At 47.3% G+C, this 15935-nt stretch overlaps 1 protein-coding gene across 4 annotated transcripts in view; it reads left to right on the top strand.

Moving 5' to 3' along the window:
• The window catches only part of AGRN (agrin), a 243119-nt gene that overhangs the window by 65604 nt on the left and 161580 nt on the right, over positions 1–15935 (top strand). For 2 of the 4 annotated variants that reach the window (XM_083752360.1, XM_083752362.1), the window contains exon 3: positions 10653–10673. The exons of the other annotated variants lie outside the window; for them this stretch is intronic. In XM_083752360.1, the coding sequence (XP_083608486.1) occupies positions 10653–10673 (21 nt within the window). The remainder of the gene's footprint in view (positions 1–10652; positions 10674–15935) is intronic. 4 annotated transcript variants of the gene reach the window in all.

Consider the following 15935-nt stretch of genomic DNA (forward strand, 5'->3'; position numbering starts at 1 on the left):
TTTGGTGGTTAAGAGTATCAAGACTAGGACCTTCAAGACCCGGGTTCAAATTCCCGCTCAGCCATGAAGCTTTCTGCGTGTGTGAACTCAGGCCAGTCTCTCTCAGCCTCACCTGCCTCACAGAGTGGTTGTGCAGGTAAAATCGAGATGGGGAGAACCGTGCGTGCCCCCCTGAGCTCCTTGGGAGGAAGGCGGAAGGTGAATGTGATAAATGAAAGAGAGGAAACCAGGAGCCTAAGCTTGTTTTCCTGCAGAAAAGTTGTCCGTTGCCATGAGAACAGATGCCGATCAAATAAGTGAATTCAGGGGCATGCAAAGTTTTCTTGTACTGAGTCAGGCCACTGGTCCATTTAGGGGTCAACAGACTTTATCAGCAGGGGGCCGGTCCACTGTCCCTCAGACCTTGTGGGGAGCTGGACTATATTTTGAAAAAATATATGAACGAATTCCTATGCCCCACAGATAAGCCAGAGATGCATTTTAAATAAAAGCACGCATTCTACTCATGTAAAAACACCAGGCAGGCCCCACAAACAACCCAGAGATGCATTTTAAATAAAAGGACACATTCTACTCATGTAAAAATACACTGATTCCAGACTGCCTGCAGGCCGGATTTAGAAGGCGATTGGGCCGGATCTGGCCCCTGGGCCTTATTTTGTCTACCCATGATTTATCTCAATATTGTCTACACTGACTGGCAGTGGCTCTCCAGGGTTCCAGGCAGGGATCTCTCCCAGCTCTAACTGGAGACACCAGGGATCAAACTGCATGCAAGGCACTGTGCTACTTTGATCACTTCCTTAAAAAACTTGACCCCTTATTGACTCATGGTTCCTTTCTCTTAGTGTGGGAAGCCCTCAGGAGGGAAGGGCCCTGGCAGAGGTGCCTTGCTGGGCTCCCTGACAAGCGGAAGCTGCAGCCCACATATTTGTTGTTATGGCCATTTCACGACTCATTTACCCTCAATCGGAAAGGGCTCTGGGGAGGGAAAAGAGGCTGAAAGGAGCAGAAGTTGATTCCTTCCGCTCCACACTTAAGCTGCCTGAAAGCGCAATGGCTCAAAACGAACTTCCTACACAGGTTCAGCATGCACTCTGCGGTTGGGGACGGTGGTCCTCAAGGATCGCTGACCTCACTTAATCCTTTGGATGAGGGATGATGTTTCCAAGGTGGTGGGTTTCGGCCTCATCGCTTGTGCCCTTATGGGATATCTGGAACTACCTGCTGCAAGATATTGCTAAGATCTAGTGTGATGTAGTGGTTAAGGGAGCTGTTCTAGGATCTGGGAGACCAGGGTTCAAATTCCCACTGCCTCTTAGCCTAACCTACTTCACAGGGTTGCTGTGAGGATATAATTGGGAGGGGGAGAAATAGCCTTCTTCTTCATGAATTTGTCTAGGTTTTTATTGGTGGTGGTGGTGGGGAAGCCATCCAAGTTGATGGCCATCACTGCCCTCCTGTGGGATTGACTTCCATAGTCTAACTATGCGCTCTGTGAAGGACTTCCTTTTGTCTGTTGTGAATCTCCCAGCAATCATCTTTGGATGGCCTGGGATTCTAGTCTTATGAAGAGAGAGCTTAGGCTGAAAGATTGTGACTGACTCATTGTCACTTGGTGAGCTCCACAGCTGAATGGGGATTTGAACCCTGGTCCCAGTCTGAGTCAACACCATCATCATCATCATCATCATCATTATTATCATTAAAATTTCTATACAGGGCAGCTTACAACATAAAAACACAAAGATGCTGTTATGTGTTTTTTTGGGAGGTAGGCTATATGCTGAAACCTTCTAATTCCTGGATCTAGCAAGTATTTAAAAAATCTAAGCAAGGATTCAAATTCCTGGAATAGCTAGATTCCTGGTGAGGTAGTAGCCTGAGCCTCAATTATCTGGTAGTTAGAACGACAAAGGCCAGAGTTGACTTGTGTGAGCTAGAAGCTAGAAGCTGGCAGATTGCAGGCTGGGCAGCTGATAGACAGAGTTATGCCTGATTTCTATTGGAAACCAAGGTTGTGGCTATGGGAGAAGCAAGGCCCTCTTGGGGTGCTAATGCTGTGAACCCCTCCATCTCAGGTTGTATATATGTATAAATAAACCATATATCATAGAGACACCACAGTCTCCACTGTCTCTCATTCCGAAGGAAGCCAAACCCTGGGTAAGCACTTGAAACCCCTGGAATCTCACATCGCTTGGGTGACATACAACAATACATGCAATAATAACAAATGAAAACAATAATCCGCCCAATTTAAAAGCCCATTTGTTGTTGTTGTTTAGTCGTTTAGTCATGTCCGACTCTTCGTGACCCCATGGACCAGAGTACGCCAGGCACTCCTGTCTTCCACTGCCTCCCGCAGTTTGGTCAAACTCATGCTGGTAGCTTCGAAGATGCTATCCAACCATCTTGTCCTCTGTCGTCCCCTTCTCCTTGTGCCCTCCATCTTTCCCAACATCAGGGTCTTTTCCAGGGAGTCTTCTCTTCTCATGAGGTGGCCAAAGTACTGGAGCCTCAGCTTCACAATCTGTCCTTCCAGTGAGCACTCAGGGCTGATTTCCTTCAGAATGGATCGGTTTGATCTTCTTGCAGTCGATGTGACTTTCAAGAGTCTCCTCCAGCACCATAATTCAAAAGCATCAATTCTTCGGTGATCAGCCTTCTTTATGGTCCAGCTCTCACTTCCATACATCACTACTGGTTAAAAGCCCATAGATTGTTTAATTTGCCTGGCGCCTAAAGATATGTAACGAAGGTGCCAGGTGGTGCTCTACACAAGTGGGGCGCCACCACAGAAAAGGCCCTGTTCTCTTGTTGCAGCCCTGCAGACCTCTTGCAGATGTTTATCTAGTGTATAGCCACAATCTTGTGGGCACCTAAAACATAATTTAATGCCAGTCCCTGACTTGACTCACCCACTAATCACTACATATGCAGGCTGTGTCACAGCCCTTTGATTAGAGGGGGGAAAGGGCTTTCAACCACCATCATAGCTAAATGGAGATGCCATGTTCTAAATGTCAGTTGCTGGACATAAAAAGTAGGGGGTGATTCTTGCCCACTTGTGTGAGTCTATTGCCCCAAATGAACAATCCTATGCCTGGGCCTTGATGGGGTGAAGCAAACTACAACTGGCAAATCTTAACTGGGTTATCTTGGATGCCTGCCTGATGGAGGGGGGTGTTTGCAGATGGGACACACCTGAGACCACCTCTCCTTACCTTTCCTTTTTTTAGCACAGGAGCCTCAGTATTAATTAGCACTGAGCAACAAAAATCCATCCCCCACACTTTCACAGCCTCATTTGCTGGGTGTGAAAATGTGTGTGGGCTTGCTTGTTTGTTTGTTTAGCTGATTGCTTAAAAAACAAAAATAGGGAGAGGGCTAGCAAAAGAGGGTAGGTGTGTGAAACCCACCTCTTGTCGCCCAGGGCTTCTGCTGAAGGCTGTGATTTCCTAAACACACACACACACACACACGGGACGGATGGACCCATTTGAGTTCCACAAATTTGGGTGGGTGGTCTTCTTTCTCCCCCCCCCTTTTGCCGACACCCCTAATGAATCTGGAAATTCCCTTTGAAGAATTTGTGGCTCAGAACTCAGCTGTTGAATCCGGGGAAAATATTGCGCCCGGGTATTTGGCCAGCCTTCTATTTTAAAGCGACAGTGTCCCTCTTGTTTCTGCCCCCCTCCCCATTGGCTAGGTAGATGCATTGCCTGCCCCCCCCCCAAAGTAGACAGGGGCCCATGCTCAATTCAGGGGTGGGACGGGACGTCCTGGTGTCGATGGCTCAGAAGGGAAACCTCAAATCCTTGCAAAGCAATTATGCCTAACGAGACACTTCCGACAAGTCTGTTTCCAATTCTGGAGGCCTTCAGAGGCGGCTCTGTTACAGCGCTGAATGTTTTGCCTGCAGTTGGTTTTGGCCGTCAGGAGAAGCGAGCAGGTTTTTCTCTTCGGAAAGGAGCACACCTTAGCCCTCCAAGCCAAAGCAATTCGTCAACACTCCCCTCCCTTCCAACCTTTCCCAAAAAATCGCACCCTCCTCCAGAGAGGGGTTGTGATTTATAGGCCTATGTTGATCGCTTGCCAGTTGATTGATATGCGTATGCTAGCAGGTGGAATGGGTCTAATTGCTCTGTAGTTTTACAAGAAGGAGAGGGCTTTTGCCTGCCTTCTGGTTGTTTGAGGGGAAAGGGTGTGCATGTGTTATAAGGAACCAGTCTGGAGCAGAGAAAACAAAAGAGAATGTTTTGGAGGGCTTTGAGACAGTCGGAAGAGCCTTGCTGCTGGATCAAGTCAAAAGGTCTACCACCTCCAGCATCTTTTTCTCACAGTGGCCAACCAGATGCCTGTGGAAAACCTGCCAGCAGGACCCGAATACAAGAGCAACTCTCTTCCCACTTGTGATTCCCAGTTTTGAGAGGCTGACTGCCTCTGACACTGTAGATAGTGGGCAGCCACCATGACCAGCAGCCATTGGTAGCCTTACCCTAGGACCTGCCAATCAGAAGGTTGGTGGTTCAAATCCCTGCAATGGATTGAGCTCCCGTTGCTCGGTCCCTGCTCCTGCCAACCTAGCGGTTTGAAAGCACGTCAAAGTGCAAATAGATAAATAGGTACCGCTCCGGCGGGAAGGTAAACAGCGTTTCTGTGTGTTGTTCTGGTTTGCCAGAAGTGCCTTAGTCATGCTGGCCACATGACCCGGAAGCTGTACGCCGGCTCCCTCGGCCAATAAAGCGAGATGAGCACCGCAACCCCAGAGTCGGCCATGACTGGACCTAATGGTCAGGGGTCCCTTTACCTTTACCATTTTAATCCCCTTTTGAAGACATCCAAAGAGATTGCAATGAATAAGACCGTAAGGAAAGCCCTGCTGGATCACCTAGCAGTTCGAAAGCATGCCATTGCAAGTAGATAAATAGGTACTACTGTGGCAGGAAGGTAAACAGAGTTTCCGTGCGCTCCGGTTTCCATCATGGTGTCCCGTTGCACCAGAAGTGGTTTAGTCATGTTGGCCACATGACCTGGAAAGCTGTCTGGGGACAAAACGCTGGCTCCCTCGGCTTGAAAGCAAGATGAGCGCCACAACCCCACAGTCACCATTGACTGGACTTAACTGTCATGGGGTCCTTTACCTTTTTTTACCTTTACCTAGGTCTTTGCATAAGAGAAATGACTTTTTATATAACTAGAAAAAGATTCTAAATTTGTATCTGTTATCAGTGCTGTCAATTTTGCCATCTCTGCGTATTCCAAGATTTTCATCAACCCATTCTTCCTTGCAGGGTGTTCTCTCCTCCTTCCATTTCTGAGCATAGAGAATCCTTGCTGCTGAAGTCACATACTGTACATAAATAGGCGTTGAGGCTTTCTTTCGGATTTCGCTGTCTAGTATACCCAGCAGGAAGGATTCTGGCCTCTTGGGGAAATATCACTTTAAAACTTCTATTAATTTCATTATATATCTGTCCCAAAAGGCCTCTGCCTTCCTGCTGGTCTACCACCTATGATACAATGACCCCTCAGAGTCCTTACGTTTCCATCCCTTGTTTGACGCACTTTTGTACATTTGTTGTTGTTTTTAAAAATAATTTTTATTGATTTTACAAATTAAGTCACACACTTAACACAAATAAGATTTTAAAATAAGAACAATTTTAAAATAAAAACAAGATTCTTCCGAATCTTAGGACTTCCATCCTCCCCTCTGTGGGTCCTTAAAATGTCTTAAATCAACTGCATATTATAGTTCGTCCGAATTGTAGTCCTCCAAAATATCCATAGTCTTTATAATATTGGAAGAGTTATTCAAAGCCTGTCAAAGGAAGATTTCAAGTGTTTACACGTTTTTTTGTACATTTGAGCTAGCTTCTTTGGGGTTAAATGCCATCTCCTATATCATCTTGTAATAGTTTTCTTTTAAGCCATAGCATGTTGTAAATTCCATTCCTGTTTCATACTTTCCTTGACCGCCTTTAAAAGGAATTTGACAAATTCCTAGGGGACCAGGCTATCATTGGCTACTAGTCACAGTGGCTATAGGATCGTAGAATTGTAGGGTTGGAAGGGACCAAGAGGGTCATTCGGTTCAACTCCTGCAGTACGGGACTCTTATGACCGACATGGGGTTTGAACCGTATTTCTCGCTCTATAAGATGCACCAGACCATAAGACGCACCTAGTTTTTGGAGGAGGAAAACAAGAGGAAAAAATTTTCTGAATCTCAGCAAGAGGGATCGCTGTGCAGTGAAAGCAGTGATCCCTCTTGCTGTTCTGGCTTCTGGGATAGCTGCGCAGCCTGCATTCGCCCCCATAAGACGCACACACATTTCCCCTTTTTAGGAGGGAAAAAGTGAGTCTTATAGAGCGAAAAAATACGGTAAGTCTCATGCTCCTTGAGCTATCCCAAGGATTAATCTTCTGCCTTCACTGTTAGAGGCAGTAACACCAGTTGCAGGGAATTACAAAGCTGGTCCAGCTTTCAGGCTTCCCCTTGGGGCAACTGTGGTTGGCCACTGTGAGAACAGGATGCTGAACTGGACCGACCTTTGCCCGGATCCAGCAGGGAGGCTCTTCTTATGTTCTCTCTGATTTTGCACTTGTTTCATCTCCTTCCCATCTCTTCTCCCACTTCCTTTAGAACAGAAGTGCAGTCCAGACAGAATTCAACCCTGGAAGCACCTGAACCTCCTTTGAGTGCTGGTAGATCTAAACTCCCCTTTGATTCTGCCTTCCCCCTCCTGCCCCCCCCCCCCCAGCTTTCATTGCTATTCTGCTCAGAAAGCGCAGGTGTCAAGATAAAGAGACTGCAAGGAAAGTATTTTTTGTTTTAATGTGTGCAATATAGATAAATGCAATTAAAAAGAAAGAGAATTACGTAGGGAGAGAATTGTGCTTCTGGTTTCAAGGGCAAGTGCATTGACTTTGAGACTTGCTTTTTTCAGGCTTGGATAGAGATGGGCCAGGATGAAGCGGGGGCAAGGATCTGTGGGGAAGGGCTGTAGCTCAGTGGTTAGAGCACCCACTTTGCATGCAGAGGGTCCCAGGTCCAGTGTCCAGTAGAGTTGGGCATGTCCCCTGCCTGAAACTCTACACAGTCCCCGCTGGAGGATTTGTAGTGCCACATCGCAATCCTCTATTTGCATGAAAAAATGGGGCTGGGAAGGTGAAGAGCCAAACATTTTCTGGCCACCGCCCCTTTGGTTTCATGAACTTATTTCCAGTGTTCCCGCCTTTCCCCATAAAAAGAGAAATAGCGGTTTGCACAACCCACTAAGAAAGATAATGGCACAATAAATGCAGTAACAATTAATTGCGCCTTTATTCAAAATCCAATTAAAACTGTTTAGTTTAATTAATTCAACAAAATTTATGAACTTGATCCAGTCATACCAGCTTTTCAAAGCCTGATATTCATTTACACCTTCATCTCCCTTGCCTCTTAGTTCCCCCCTAAATAATCCCACTGCCCCAGGTGTTGGCACTGCCCTCTTTATGAATTGCTGCTCCGAGTGGGTTAATGTGGGGGGAATGACATCGGGGTTGGTGGGCGGAGCAACAGAAGACAGAAACAAAGCAATTATAGTGTGATTTAAAAATCACACACAATTGCAGCCCATTAGATTTCCTACAAGAGGCAGAAAAGTCATTAAGTGGTCTGCCAAGACCCTTAGCAAATTTCAAGTGGTAGGTGGGGGGGGGGGGAGAGTTTGGGAACCCCTGAGAAAGGGCCATCTGCAATGCCTCCTGTGTTTGGGATAGACATGGGCCTTTGATCTGCCTCCCTTGTTTGGTTTAGAAGGTTCCTGTCCAGCCAGAGATGCTCAAAACAGCTCAGATTTTAAGACCAGGATCACAATCTCCTTTGATTCAGAGCAAGGACTGGGGGGTGGGGGGTGGGGTGGGCTGGAATCTCTCCCAACAATCTGCAAGTTTTCTCTGAGCTGTTTCTGCTGAAGCTTTTGCTTCTCTTTTATTGGGGGTTCTCTGTGAGTTGCTAGAGGGACCCAGTGGTCTGACTCAGTGTCAGCTTCCTTTGTTGGCCTTGCTGCCCATGGGCCATTGCCGGTAGCTCGCTGGTCTTTATGTTAATCCGGTGACGGTTCTGGTCTGTTTTTAAATCACTCATCTTTTGTATGTGCTCATGAAACAGCGTCCTTCTCCTCTCTCACACGCACACACACAAACTCTCAAAAGAACCTATTCATTCTTCCACCCCATCCCAAAAATAACCCTAATGGTCTGGGATATTTTAAGCCACCATAATCCTAGCCCAAAGCCCATGGCACGGGAAGTGGCACGGGTTGCCAGCAGCATTGCATCATTGACTTGGCAGGCGTCCTCATTGGAGGCTTGGAAGGTTAATTTGGGAGGTTCTCCTCCCTTCCCTCATCATCGGTTTGTGACTCTTCCAAAGTCACGTTCACCCATTTGCTCAGCCGCTTGTCTGGGAGGCTGCTGGCATTATCCGCCTGGCGCCCGGGAGGGTGCAGCACCCCCTGGCCATAGGGTTGCCACCCCACCCCTGCATTTCCTGTAGCAACTGCTCCAGCATACATAATGCCAATACCTCAGGAACTAGGGAATACCATCCCACTAAAAATAAAAATGAAAATCTGCATTTGAGCTATTTGAGCTCTGAAGTCTACCCAGGCAGTCTTTTAGAAGCTGGGCTGCTGGAACTGCGGGCTCAATACTTCAGCGGCCGTCTGTTCTGAATTTGTTTTTTTCTTTCATCCTGTCAGGGATAGGATGGCGTGCAGAAACTTCTTGACCCCAGGAGATTTGCAATCCAGTATGGAAGATGGCAACAAGGGGCGTAAAGCAGGGCTTGCAATGCACAGCTCTCACAGTTAACTAAAAAGCTGCTCCTGATTAAATGGCTGGATTATTATTTTTTTAAAAATGGGAGGATGGGAGTTGGAGTCCAGTGGCAGAACATCTGCTTTGCTTGCTGAAGGTCTCAGGTTCAATCCCTGGCATCTCTCAGGTGGAGCTGGGAGAGATTCTGCCTGACACTCTGGAAAGTATCTGGTAATAAGTGCAATACGGAGTGAAACAATACCTGCATATTAAGGCCTTCTGATTGCAAGGACTGTAGCTCAATGGTAATAATAATAATAATAATAATAATAATAATAATAATAATAATAATAATAATAATAAATACCCCGCCCTCCCCAGCCAAGGCCAGGCTCAGGGCGGCTAACAAGCAATAATAAAAACAAGTTGAATGAATACAACTTAAAAACAAGATTAAAACACAACAATTAAAATATTGAAACATTAAAATATTAAAATGCAGCCTCATCACAGGAGGAGAACGAAAAAAGAAAAAAGAAAGAGAGGGAGGGAATCAAATTGGCTCCAAGCCAAAGGCCAGGCGGAACAACTCTGTCTTACAGGCCCTGCGGAAAGAAATCAGATGCTGCAGGGCCCTGGTCTCATGAGGCAGAGCGTTCCACCAGGCCGGAGCCAGTGTTGAAAAGGCCCTGGCTCTGGTTGAAGCTAGTCTAAATGATGTTAGAGCCATCAGCATTGCTTGCAGAAGGTCCCAGGTTCAATCTTCAGGGAGAGATTCCTGCCTGAAACCTGGTGAGTGCTGAGCTAGATGGTCCAGTGCTCTGATTCATTATAAGGCAGCTTCCTATAGAACCTCTGTCAGACATCAGCTCTGAGAAGGCTACATATACAAATAGAGAACTCACTCTCTAATTGTGGGTTGTTATTTAGCCGAAACACTACCACCCAAACCCAACCCAACCCAACCTGAGAGGTCTCATCATCAGGGTTTGCAAAAGTTCAAAAAATATTTAAAGCAGGGGAACCCCCCAATGAATGAGACACCCCGAAAGCAGCCTAACTGAGCAGGTTCAGTGGTCACAGAATGCTGAGTGATTATTGCGGGGCGGGGAGAGGGAGGAGATGGAATGGAGTGAAGAGGAAGCAGGCATGGCTGGCTGGAACCCTGAACTGGAGCATTTTGTCGTGAGTTTCACATGTTATTTTTTTTTAAAACACAATTAGTTACTAGAAACGGGTTGCTTTCTTTTCTGAGAACTCCAGATCTCTTCTTTCCTCGTTATTGCACACAAAGAACATAAGAGACTGACTGCTGGTTCAGGTCAAAAGACCTACCTGGTCCAGCTTCCTAATGCTGTTTGATATACAACAAAGATGGAACATAGAGCCACAATGGTCCAATTAAGTTTGCAGATAAAGCGTTTTCTCAATTCCTTGGATTGTGATTATAAAAGATGCATCACAAGGATTAATGGAGGGTATTCTTTTCCTCCTCCCCGTTCCCTCTTATTCGACTCAGTTTTCCTTTTTTCTCTTTTTGTATCAGTATGTTTGCTGTTGCTTGTATTTTGTCTTTATCCTAATAATCAAGTGTCTTTTTAAAAAAAGCCTTTGAGCAAGGGTGGGCATTTGTGAGGAGACAAATAGCTTCCTACAGGCATCTCTCTGGCTGTCCTCTGTTGGAAACTGGGTACTGTTCTTGATGGATCTTTGGCATGCTCTGTCGGGCTCTTTTGTTTGTATGCATGTTTGGAATGGCTGTCATTGGTCCTTTCCGTTCTAATGCCTTATTTTCTCCTTTTTCTTCTTCCCTTTCTCCCTTCCCCTGCTATCTAAAGAACATAAGAGACTTCTTGCTGGTAAGTGCTGGCATTGTTCTCAGACTCCTTCATTAGTCAATCCATTTGTCCTTTAATGGGGTATCAGCTCATAGCTCTTTTTCCAGACTTGTTCAACTAGTGACTTAAGAGACTGGGCTCTGATCCAAGAGACTCTCAGTTCAAAATTCATCTCTCTCTCCCCGCTTAGCTTTCTCCCTCCCCATTTGCAGTGCGGAGAATATAATTCTGGCCTACCTTGCAAGGTTGTTATACAGCCTAGTGAACTAATGGGCATGAAAAAGGGCTCTTGGGCAACCAAAAACCTTGGCTCGGTTGATTTTATGAGTCTTAAGACTGCAACTATGTCTACTCTTAACCTGAGATTAAGCCCCATTGAACTCAATGGGCTTATATTTGAGTAGGCAAGCATAGGGCTGCGCTCTTAGTCCACTTGCTGGTTAATGAATTGAGTACATTGATTATGAGAAACGGTTTGTCTGAAGAAGAGAGGTGTACTTTGTTTTCAGTTGATACTTACAGCAGCTACTGAAGGAGGTATTGTTCTTTTTGTCAACCACAGGATAAAAATGCCTTTTTCAAGATGAGTTCCAAAACCCATCTTAAGGAACCATCTTCATTAGGGCAACCAAATTAGTGGGCAGGGTTTTTTATTTTTAATTGCTTGTGACCTGGTTGCTATCGTTTTAATAAGTATTGGTCTTAGAAATTACAGTATAACACATTTAAGTGGGGAGGGATTGGTGGAATTGATTGGGGGAGCTTTTTTGATGTATTTTAAAATAAATTAATTAGTGAATGTTGCTGGCCTGATGTGAAAGAACAAAATAAACAATGATTTGCAATGTTTGAAAATGCTTAAGACCTCCAGAAGGGCCCTGCAGGATCAGGCCCATCTTGTCCAGCATCCTTTCCCCCCACAGTGGACATTCAAATGCTCTTCTGGAAAACCCAGAGTGTGAAAGCGCCCCCCCATGTGATTCCCAGCCGCTGACAGAGACCTCCTTCCTCTGACAGTGGACAGCTTGTCTCTCCTTCCTCTACAGCTTGCTTTCTGGAGAAGGCATAATTCCTAATCTGCTGCTGTTTGCTTGTTATATGCAGAAATGAAAGTTTTTTTGCATTTGTTTTCATCCTTAACGGTGGCAACTTCAGATGACGAGGGTCTCTGGAAACCGATAAGGAATGTTTTGAACAATTTGGGCATGTAAACTTGGAGAAGAAAAATTAGATGAAGGGGAGGCAGCATAGCAGTCGTAGTGTAGGTGGAAGGCCTTACTGCCCAAGGGTGGAGCATCTGCTTTGGGTGCAGAAGGACACAGATTCAATCCCCAACAGCATCTCCAGGTAGAACGGGAATGTGAAACCCTGTCAGCTAGCTGCTCCGTCACCCGGAGAGGCGGGGTGAGCCGCCATCCGTGCATGGGGGCGCTGTGGTGATCCGACCAGGGGGGTGCTGTGGCGAGCTGCCCACAGAGTCTACCGGGCAGACGCAAGCCCCATGCTGCCATTTCGGGCAGCGCAGGGCCCCGAGCCACCATGTCACTCCCAGGAGAGATGTGTGGCTCAGGCATGCTACAGGCCAGGCCCCATGGTAAGTGCCACCCTCCCGGCAGTATTCCATTTTGTTATCCCCTCAGGGATGACACCCGGGGCCGGCTGCATCCCGCTTCCTATGCCCCTGCGCCTTGTCTTTCCATCCATAAGGACTAGAACAGTGGAACCTCATGGGCCTCTTTATCTGGCTCTCACAACACTTCCCCAAGTCACATCCCTCACCAGCCCTGCTCTTGGGTGCTTTTGCTTTGCTTGGATGCAGCCCTTGATAGGATAGAGAAGGGTGTGTGTAGAAACTAGCCTACTGCAGAGGTGAGATTTACATCCATTGCTCCACCCACTTGGCCCCCTGAAGGTTGCTGAGAATGAAATCCGGCCCTTGGCGCGGAAAAGGTTCCCTGCCCTGGACTGGAAGTTAGCCCTTTTAGATTCCCCACATGCCAACGTCTGGGCTTTTTCCTGCTGAATTACTCCCCTCTTATTTACAGCCTCCCCCCCAGCCTACCCAAACAGTGTGAGAGGTTGTTGCTCTAACACGGTCTTTAAAACCAGGATATCCGAGCTCTTGGAACAAGAGGGCAGGAGGCACAGAGGGCAAGTGGGAGGGTGTGACACACCGTCGGCCCAAACCTGGACCGTGGCCCGTTCATCCCGGGAACCCCAGCTCTGGGAATCCCAGGATGCCAAGGGAGTGTGTGTGTGTGTGGTGGAGCAACTGGCTTTGAAGAGAAGGAATAAACTGTCGGTCCCTTTGTTCAGCCGCTGCAGATATGGCTGGCATGCGAGGACTGGAATTTGGAATCTGACCGGCTCTGCCAAGTTATGTCTTGCTTCTCTGCAAAGCGTTTCACATGCCTTTGCTTTTATCCGGTGGGCGACTGCAGCTTGCAGGGTTTCCAGCACACACACACACACACACACACACACACACACACACCCTCCTGATAAGGGATGCCAGGCAGGTGGACTAGGCTGGTACATGAAACAGTGCCTCCTAGTGTCTGCAGCAAGGCAGACTATCCCTCCAGCAAAACATGTGCCCCATAGCTCAGGGTTAAAATATTTTTTCAGCATGCAGAAGGTCCCAGGTTCAATCTCTGGGTAGGACCTAAAAGTCTGAAGGGTTCCTGCTAGTCAATGTAGACAATATAGTGTCCACACTGCAAAGCGGACCAGTATACTGTGTAAGTCCATCTAGTTCAGTAGGGATGCGGGTGGTGAGTCTCTTGGGCTTGCCGATTGGAGGGTTGGCGGTTTGAATCCCTGCGGCGGGCGAGCTCCCGTTTTGTCCCAGCTTCTGCCAACCTAGCAGTTCGAAAGCACACCAGTGCAAGTAGACAAATAGGTACTGCTGCGGTGGAAAGGTAAATGGCATTTCCATGCACTCTGGTTTCCATCACAGTATTCTGTTGTGCCAGAAGTGGTTTAGTCATGCTGGCCACATGACCTGGAAAGCTTTCTGTGGATAAACGCCGGCTCCCTCGGCCTGAAGTGAGATGAGCGCTGCAACCTCATAATCACCTTTGACTGGACTTAATCATCCAGGGGTCTTTTACCTTCACCATCTAGTTCAGTATTGTCTACACTGCCTGACAAAAGCTCTTTGGGGTTTCGGGCAGGGAACTTTCCCAGCCCTCCCTAGAGATTGAACCCAAGACCTGCATGCAAAGCAGATGCTATAACAGGGGTCGGCAACCTAATGCCCATGGGCCGGAAACAGCCCACGGAGGCCGTTTAACCGGCCCCTGAACCGCCTGCTCGGCGAGTCCCCACATCCTGCACTAAACCGGCACAGCGTGGTGCAGGGACTCTCTTCCGTGGCTCTGAAAATCGCTTCTGCACAGGCACAATTTTTGGCGCCTGGGCATGCGCAGAACCGATTTCTGGTGTTGTGCTGCGCCGGCCCGGCCCACGGAGGATCTCTGTGGGAGTGATCTGGCCCATGCCCGGTAAGCCTTGCTGACCTCCATGCTATACAGTGGTACCTCGGGTTACAGACGCTTCAGGTTACAGACTCCGCTAACCCAGAAATAGTACCTCGGGTTAAGAACTTTGCTTCAGGATGAGAACAGAAATTGCACGGCAGCAGTAGTGGGAGGTCCCATTAGCTAAAGTGGTACCTCAAATTAAGAACAGTTTCAGGTTAATAATGGACCTCCAGAACAAATTAAGTTCTTAACCCGAGGTACCACTGTATCCCAGAGTTGCAGCCCTTTCTGAGGGTGCCACAATCAAAATACTCTTTGCTTTCTGGATTGCTAAATGCTGCATTGCTGCTGGTGCTCTGAGCTCACCCCCGGAGGCAAGCCATTCCAATTTGTCTTTTTAATGCTTTTAATTCCTTGCTTGGTATTTGGGTGTTACGCCAGCAAGGAAGCCAAGGGTGATGCATAGCCTGTGCTTGAAAGCGCGGGGGGTGGGGGGTGGGGAGGGATTCTGCAGTGAGATCCAAGTTCCCAAAATCGTCAAACTCAGCAACCTGCTGGAATTTTGCAAATAATGCAAATACGTGCAGAAAATGCTTAAAACTCTGGCTCTGCTTGATGCAGGGAGGGGGCAGTGCGCTACTCGCTGCATTGAACCCAGAATTGCCCTACCCAATTTTCAAGACTATTTCTGCATCCATGCTGGCCGGGAACTTAAGCTTTTCAGAGTGAAAGACGAAGTTCTTCAGGATTGAGTGCAGAGTGCCAGGAAGTTACCCCAACTGCACCCTCATGTGCAACACATTCAAGGCCATGCCATTAGACTGGTTGTAAGTAAAAAAAAAACATGCAGGTGGGGTGTCTGGCTGAGGGCAGACTGAGGTCAGTAGGGCAGTGCCCTCCCCATTTCGCCTAAAGGACCAAACTCCACTGCAGTCTGGCTGCCCAGTTTGGCACAGCGAACAGTTCTGACAGGGTTCGATTCCATGCCACACCAGCTCTGATGGGGATTCCCCTGATCCAGAAGGGCTTATGTACATATCAGCCAATTGGGAGAGAGAGGCGTTAAGCTAATTTAACACCTGGGGGATCTGGGAGCAGCACTACTGGCCATGCTTCCTGGTGGTTCGTCTTCTGGGGGCTGCATGGCTGGGCCAAGGCAAAAGGGGATAGAAGAATAGATTTGATTGTTTAGCATTGTACAGGAAGCTCCATTCTAACTATGAAAAAGCCAGTGTTGTGTACACACACACAGCCCTCTCCAGAGGTGAGCAACCAGGGATCCTCACAAGTCAAGGACATTTTCTGGCTTGGCAAAAGCACAGAGCAGGGCTGGGTGTGTGGCCCAGGGAGAGCGTCAGCCCAGGGCCATATGCAAAGGTTTGAAGGGCCACATTTTAAATAATATTTATTAAAGTTTCAAAAAATTACAAAAAGAAAGAAAAAGAAAAACAGAAAATACGAAATACAGAAAAAGTAAACACAATTAAAAAGAAATCCATCTTTCCATGTCTTGTCTTTCATTTACTTGTTTCCTTGACCACCTCACATCTCCCTTTTTTGTATTCTAGTTCAAGGGCCACATTTTAGCCTAAGAGCAGAGCCTTCTCACTCATGCACTAAGCAGATTACTATTTTCCAGAGTTAGGGCCTTGACCTCCAGACTATAAAAAATCGATTGTGTGTTCTAACTTCCTAGTCTGTGTGCAAACCATACATTTAAAGCTCATTCAGCCCCCACCTGCCCAGCCCCCCTGGCAAAGAATCTTTGGAAGCACACTTTATGCCCTCACAGAGCTAC

Source organism: Podarcis gaigeae (assembly GCF_964106915.1).
Source record: "Podarcis gaigeae genome assembly, chromosome: 8".
Classification (NCBI taxonomy): Eukaryota; Metazoa; Chordata; class Lepidosauria; order Squamata; family Lacertidae; genus Podarcis; species Podarcis gaigeae.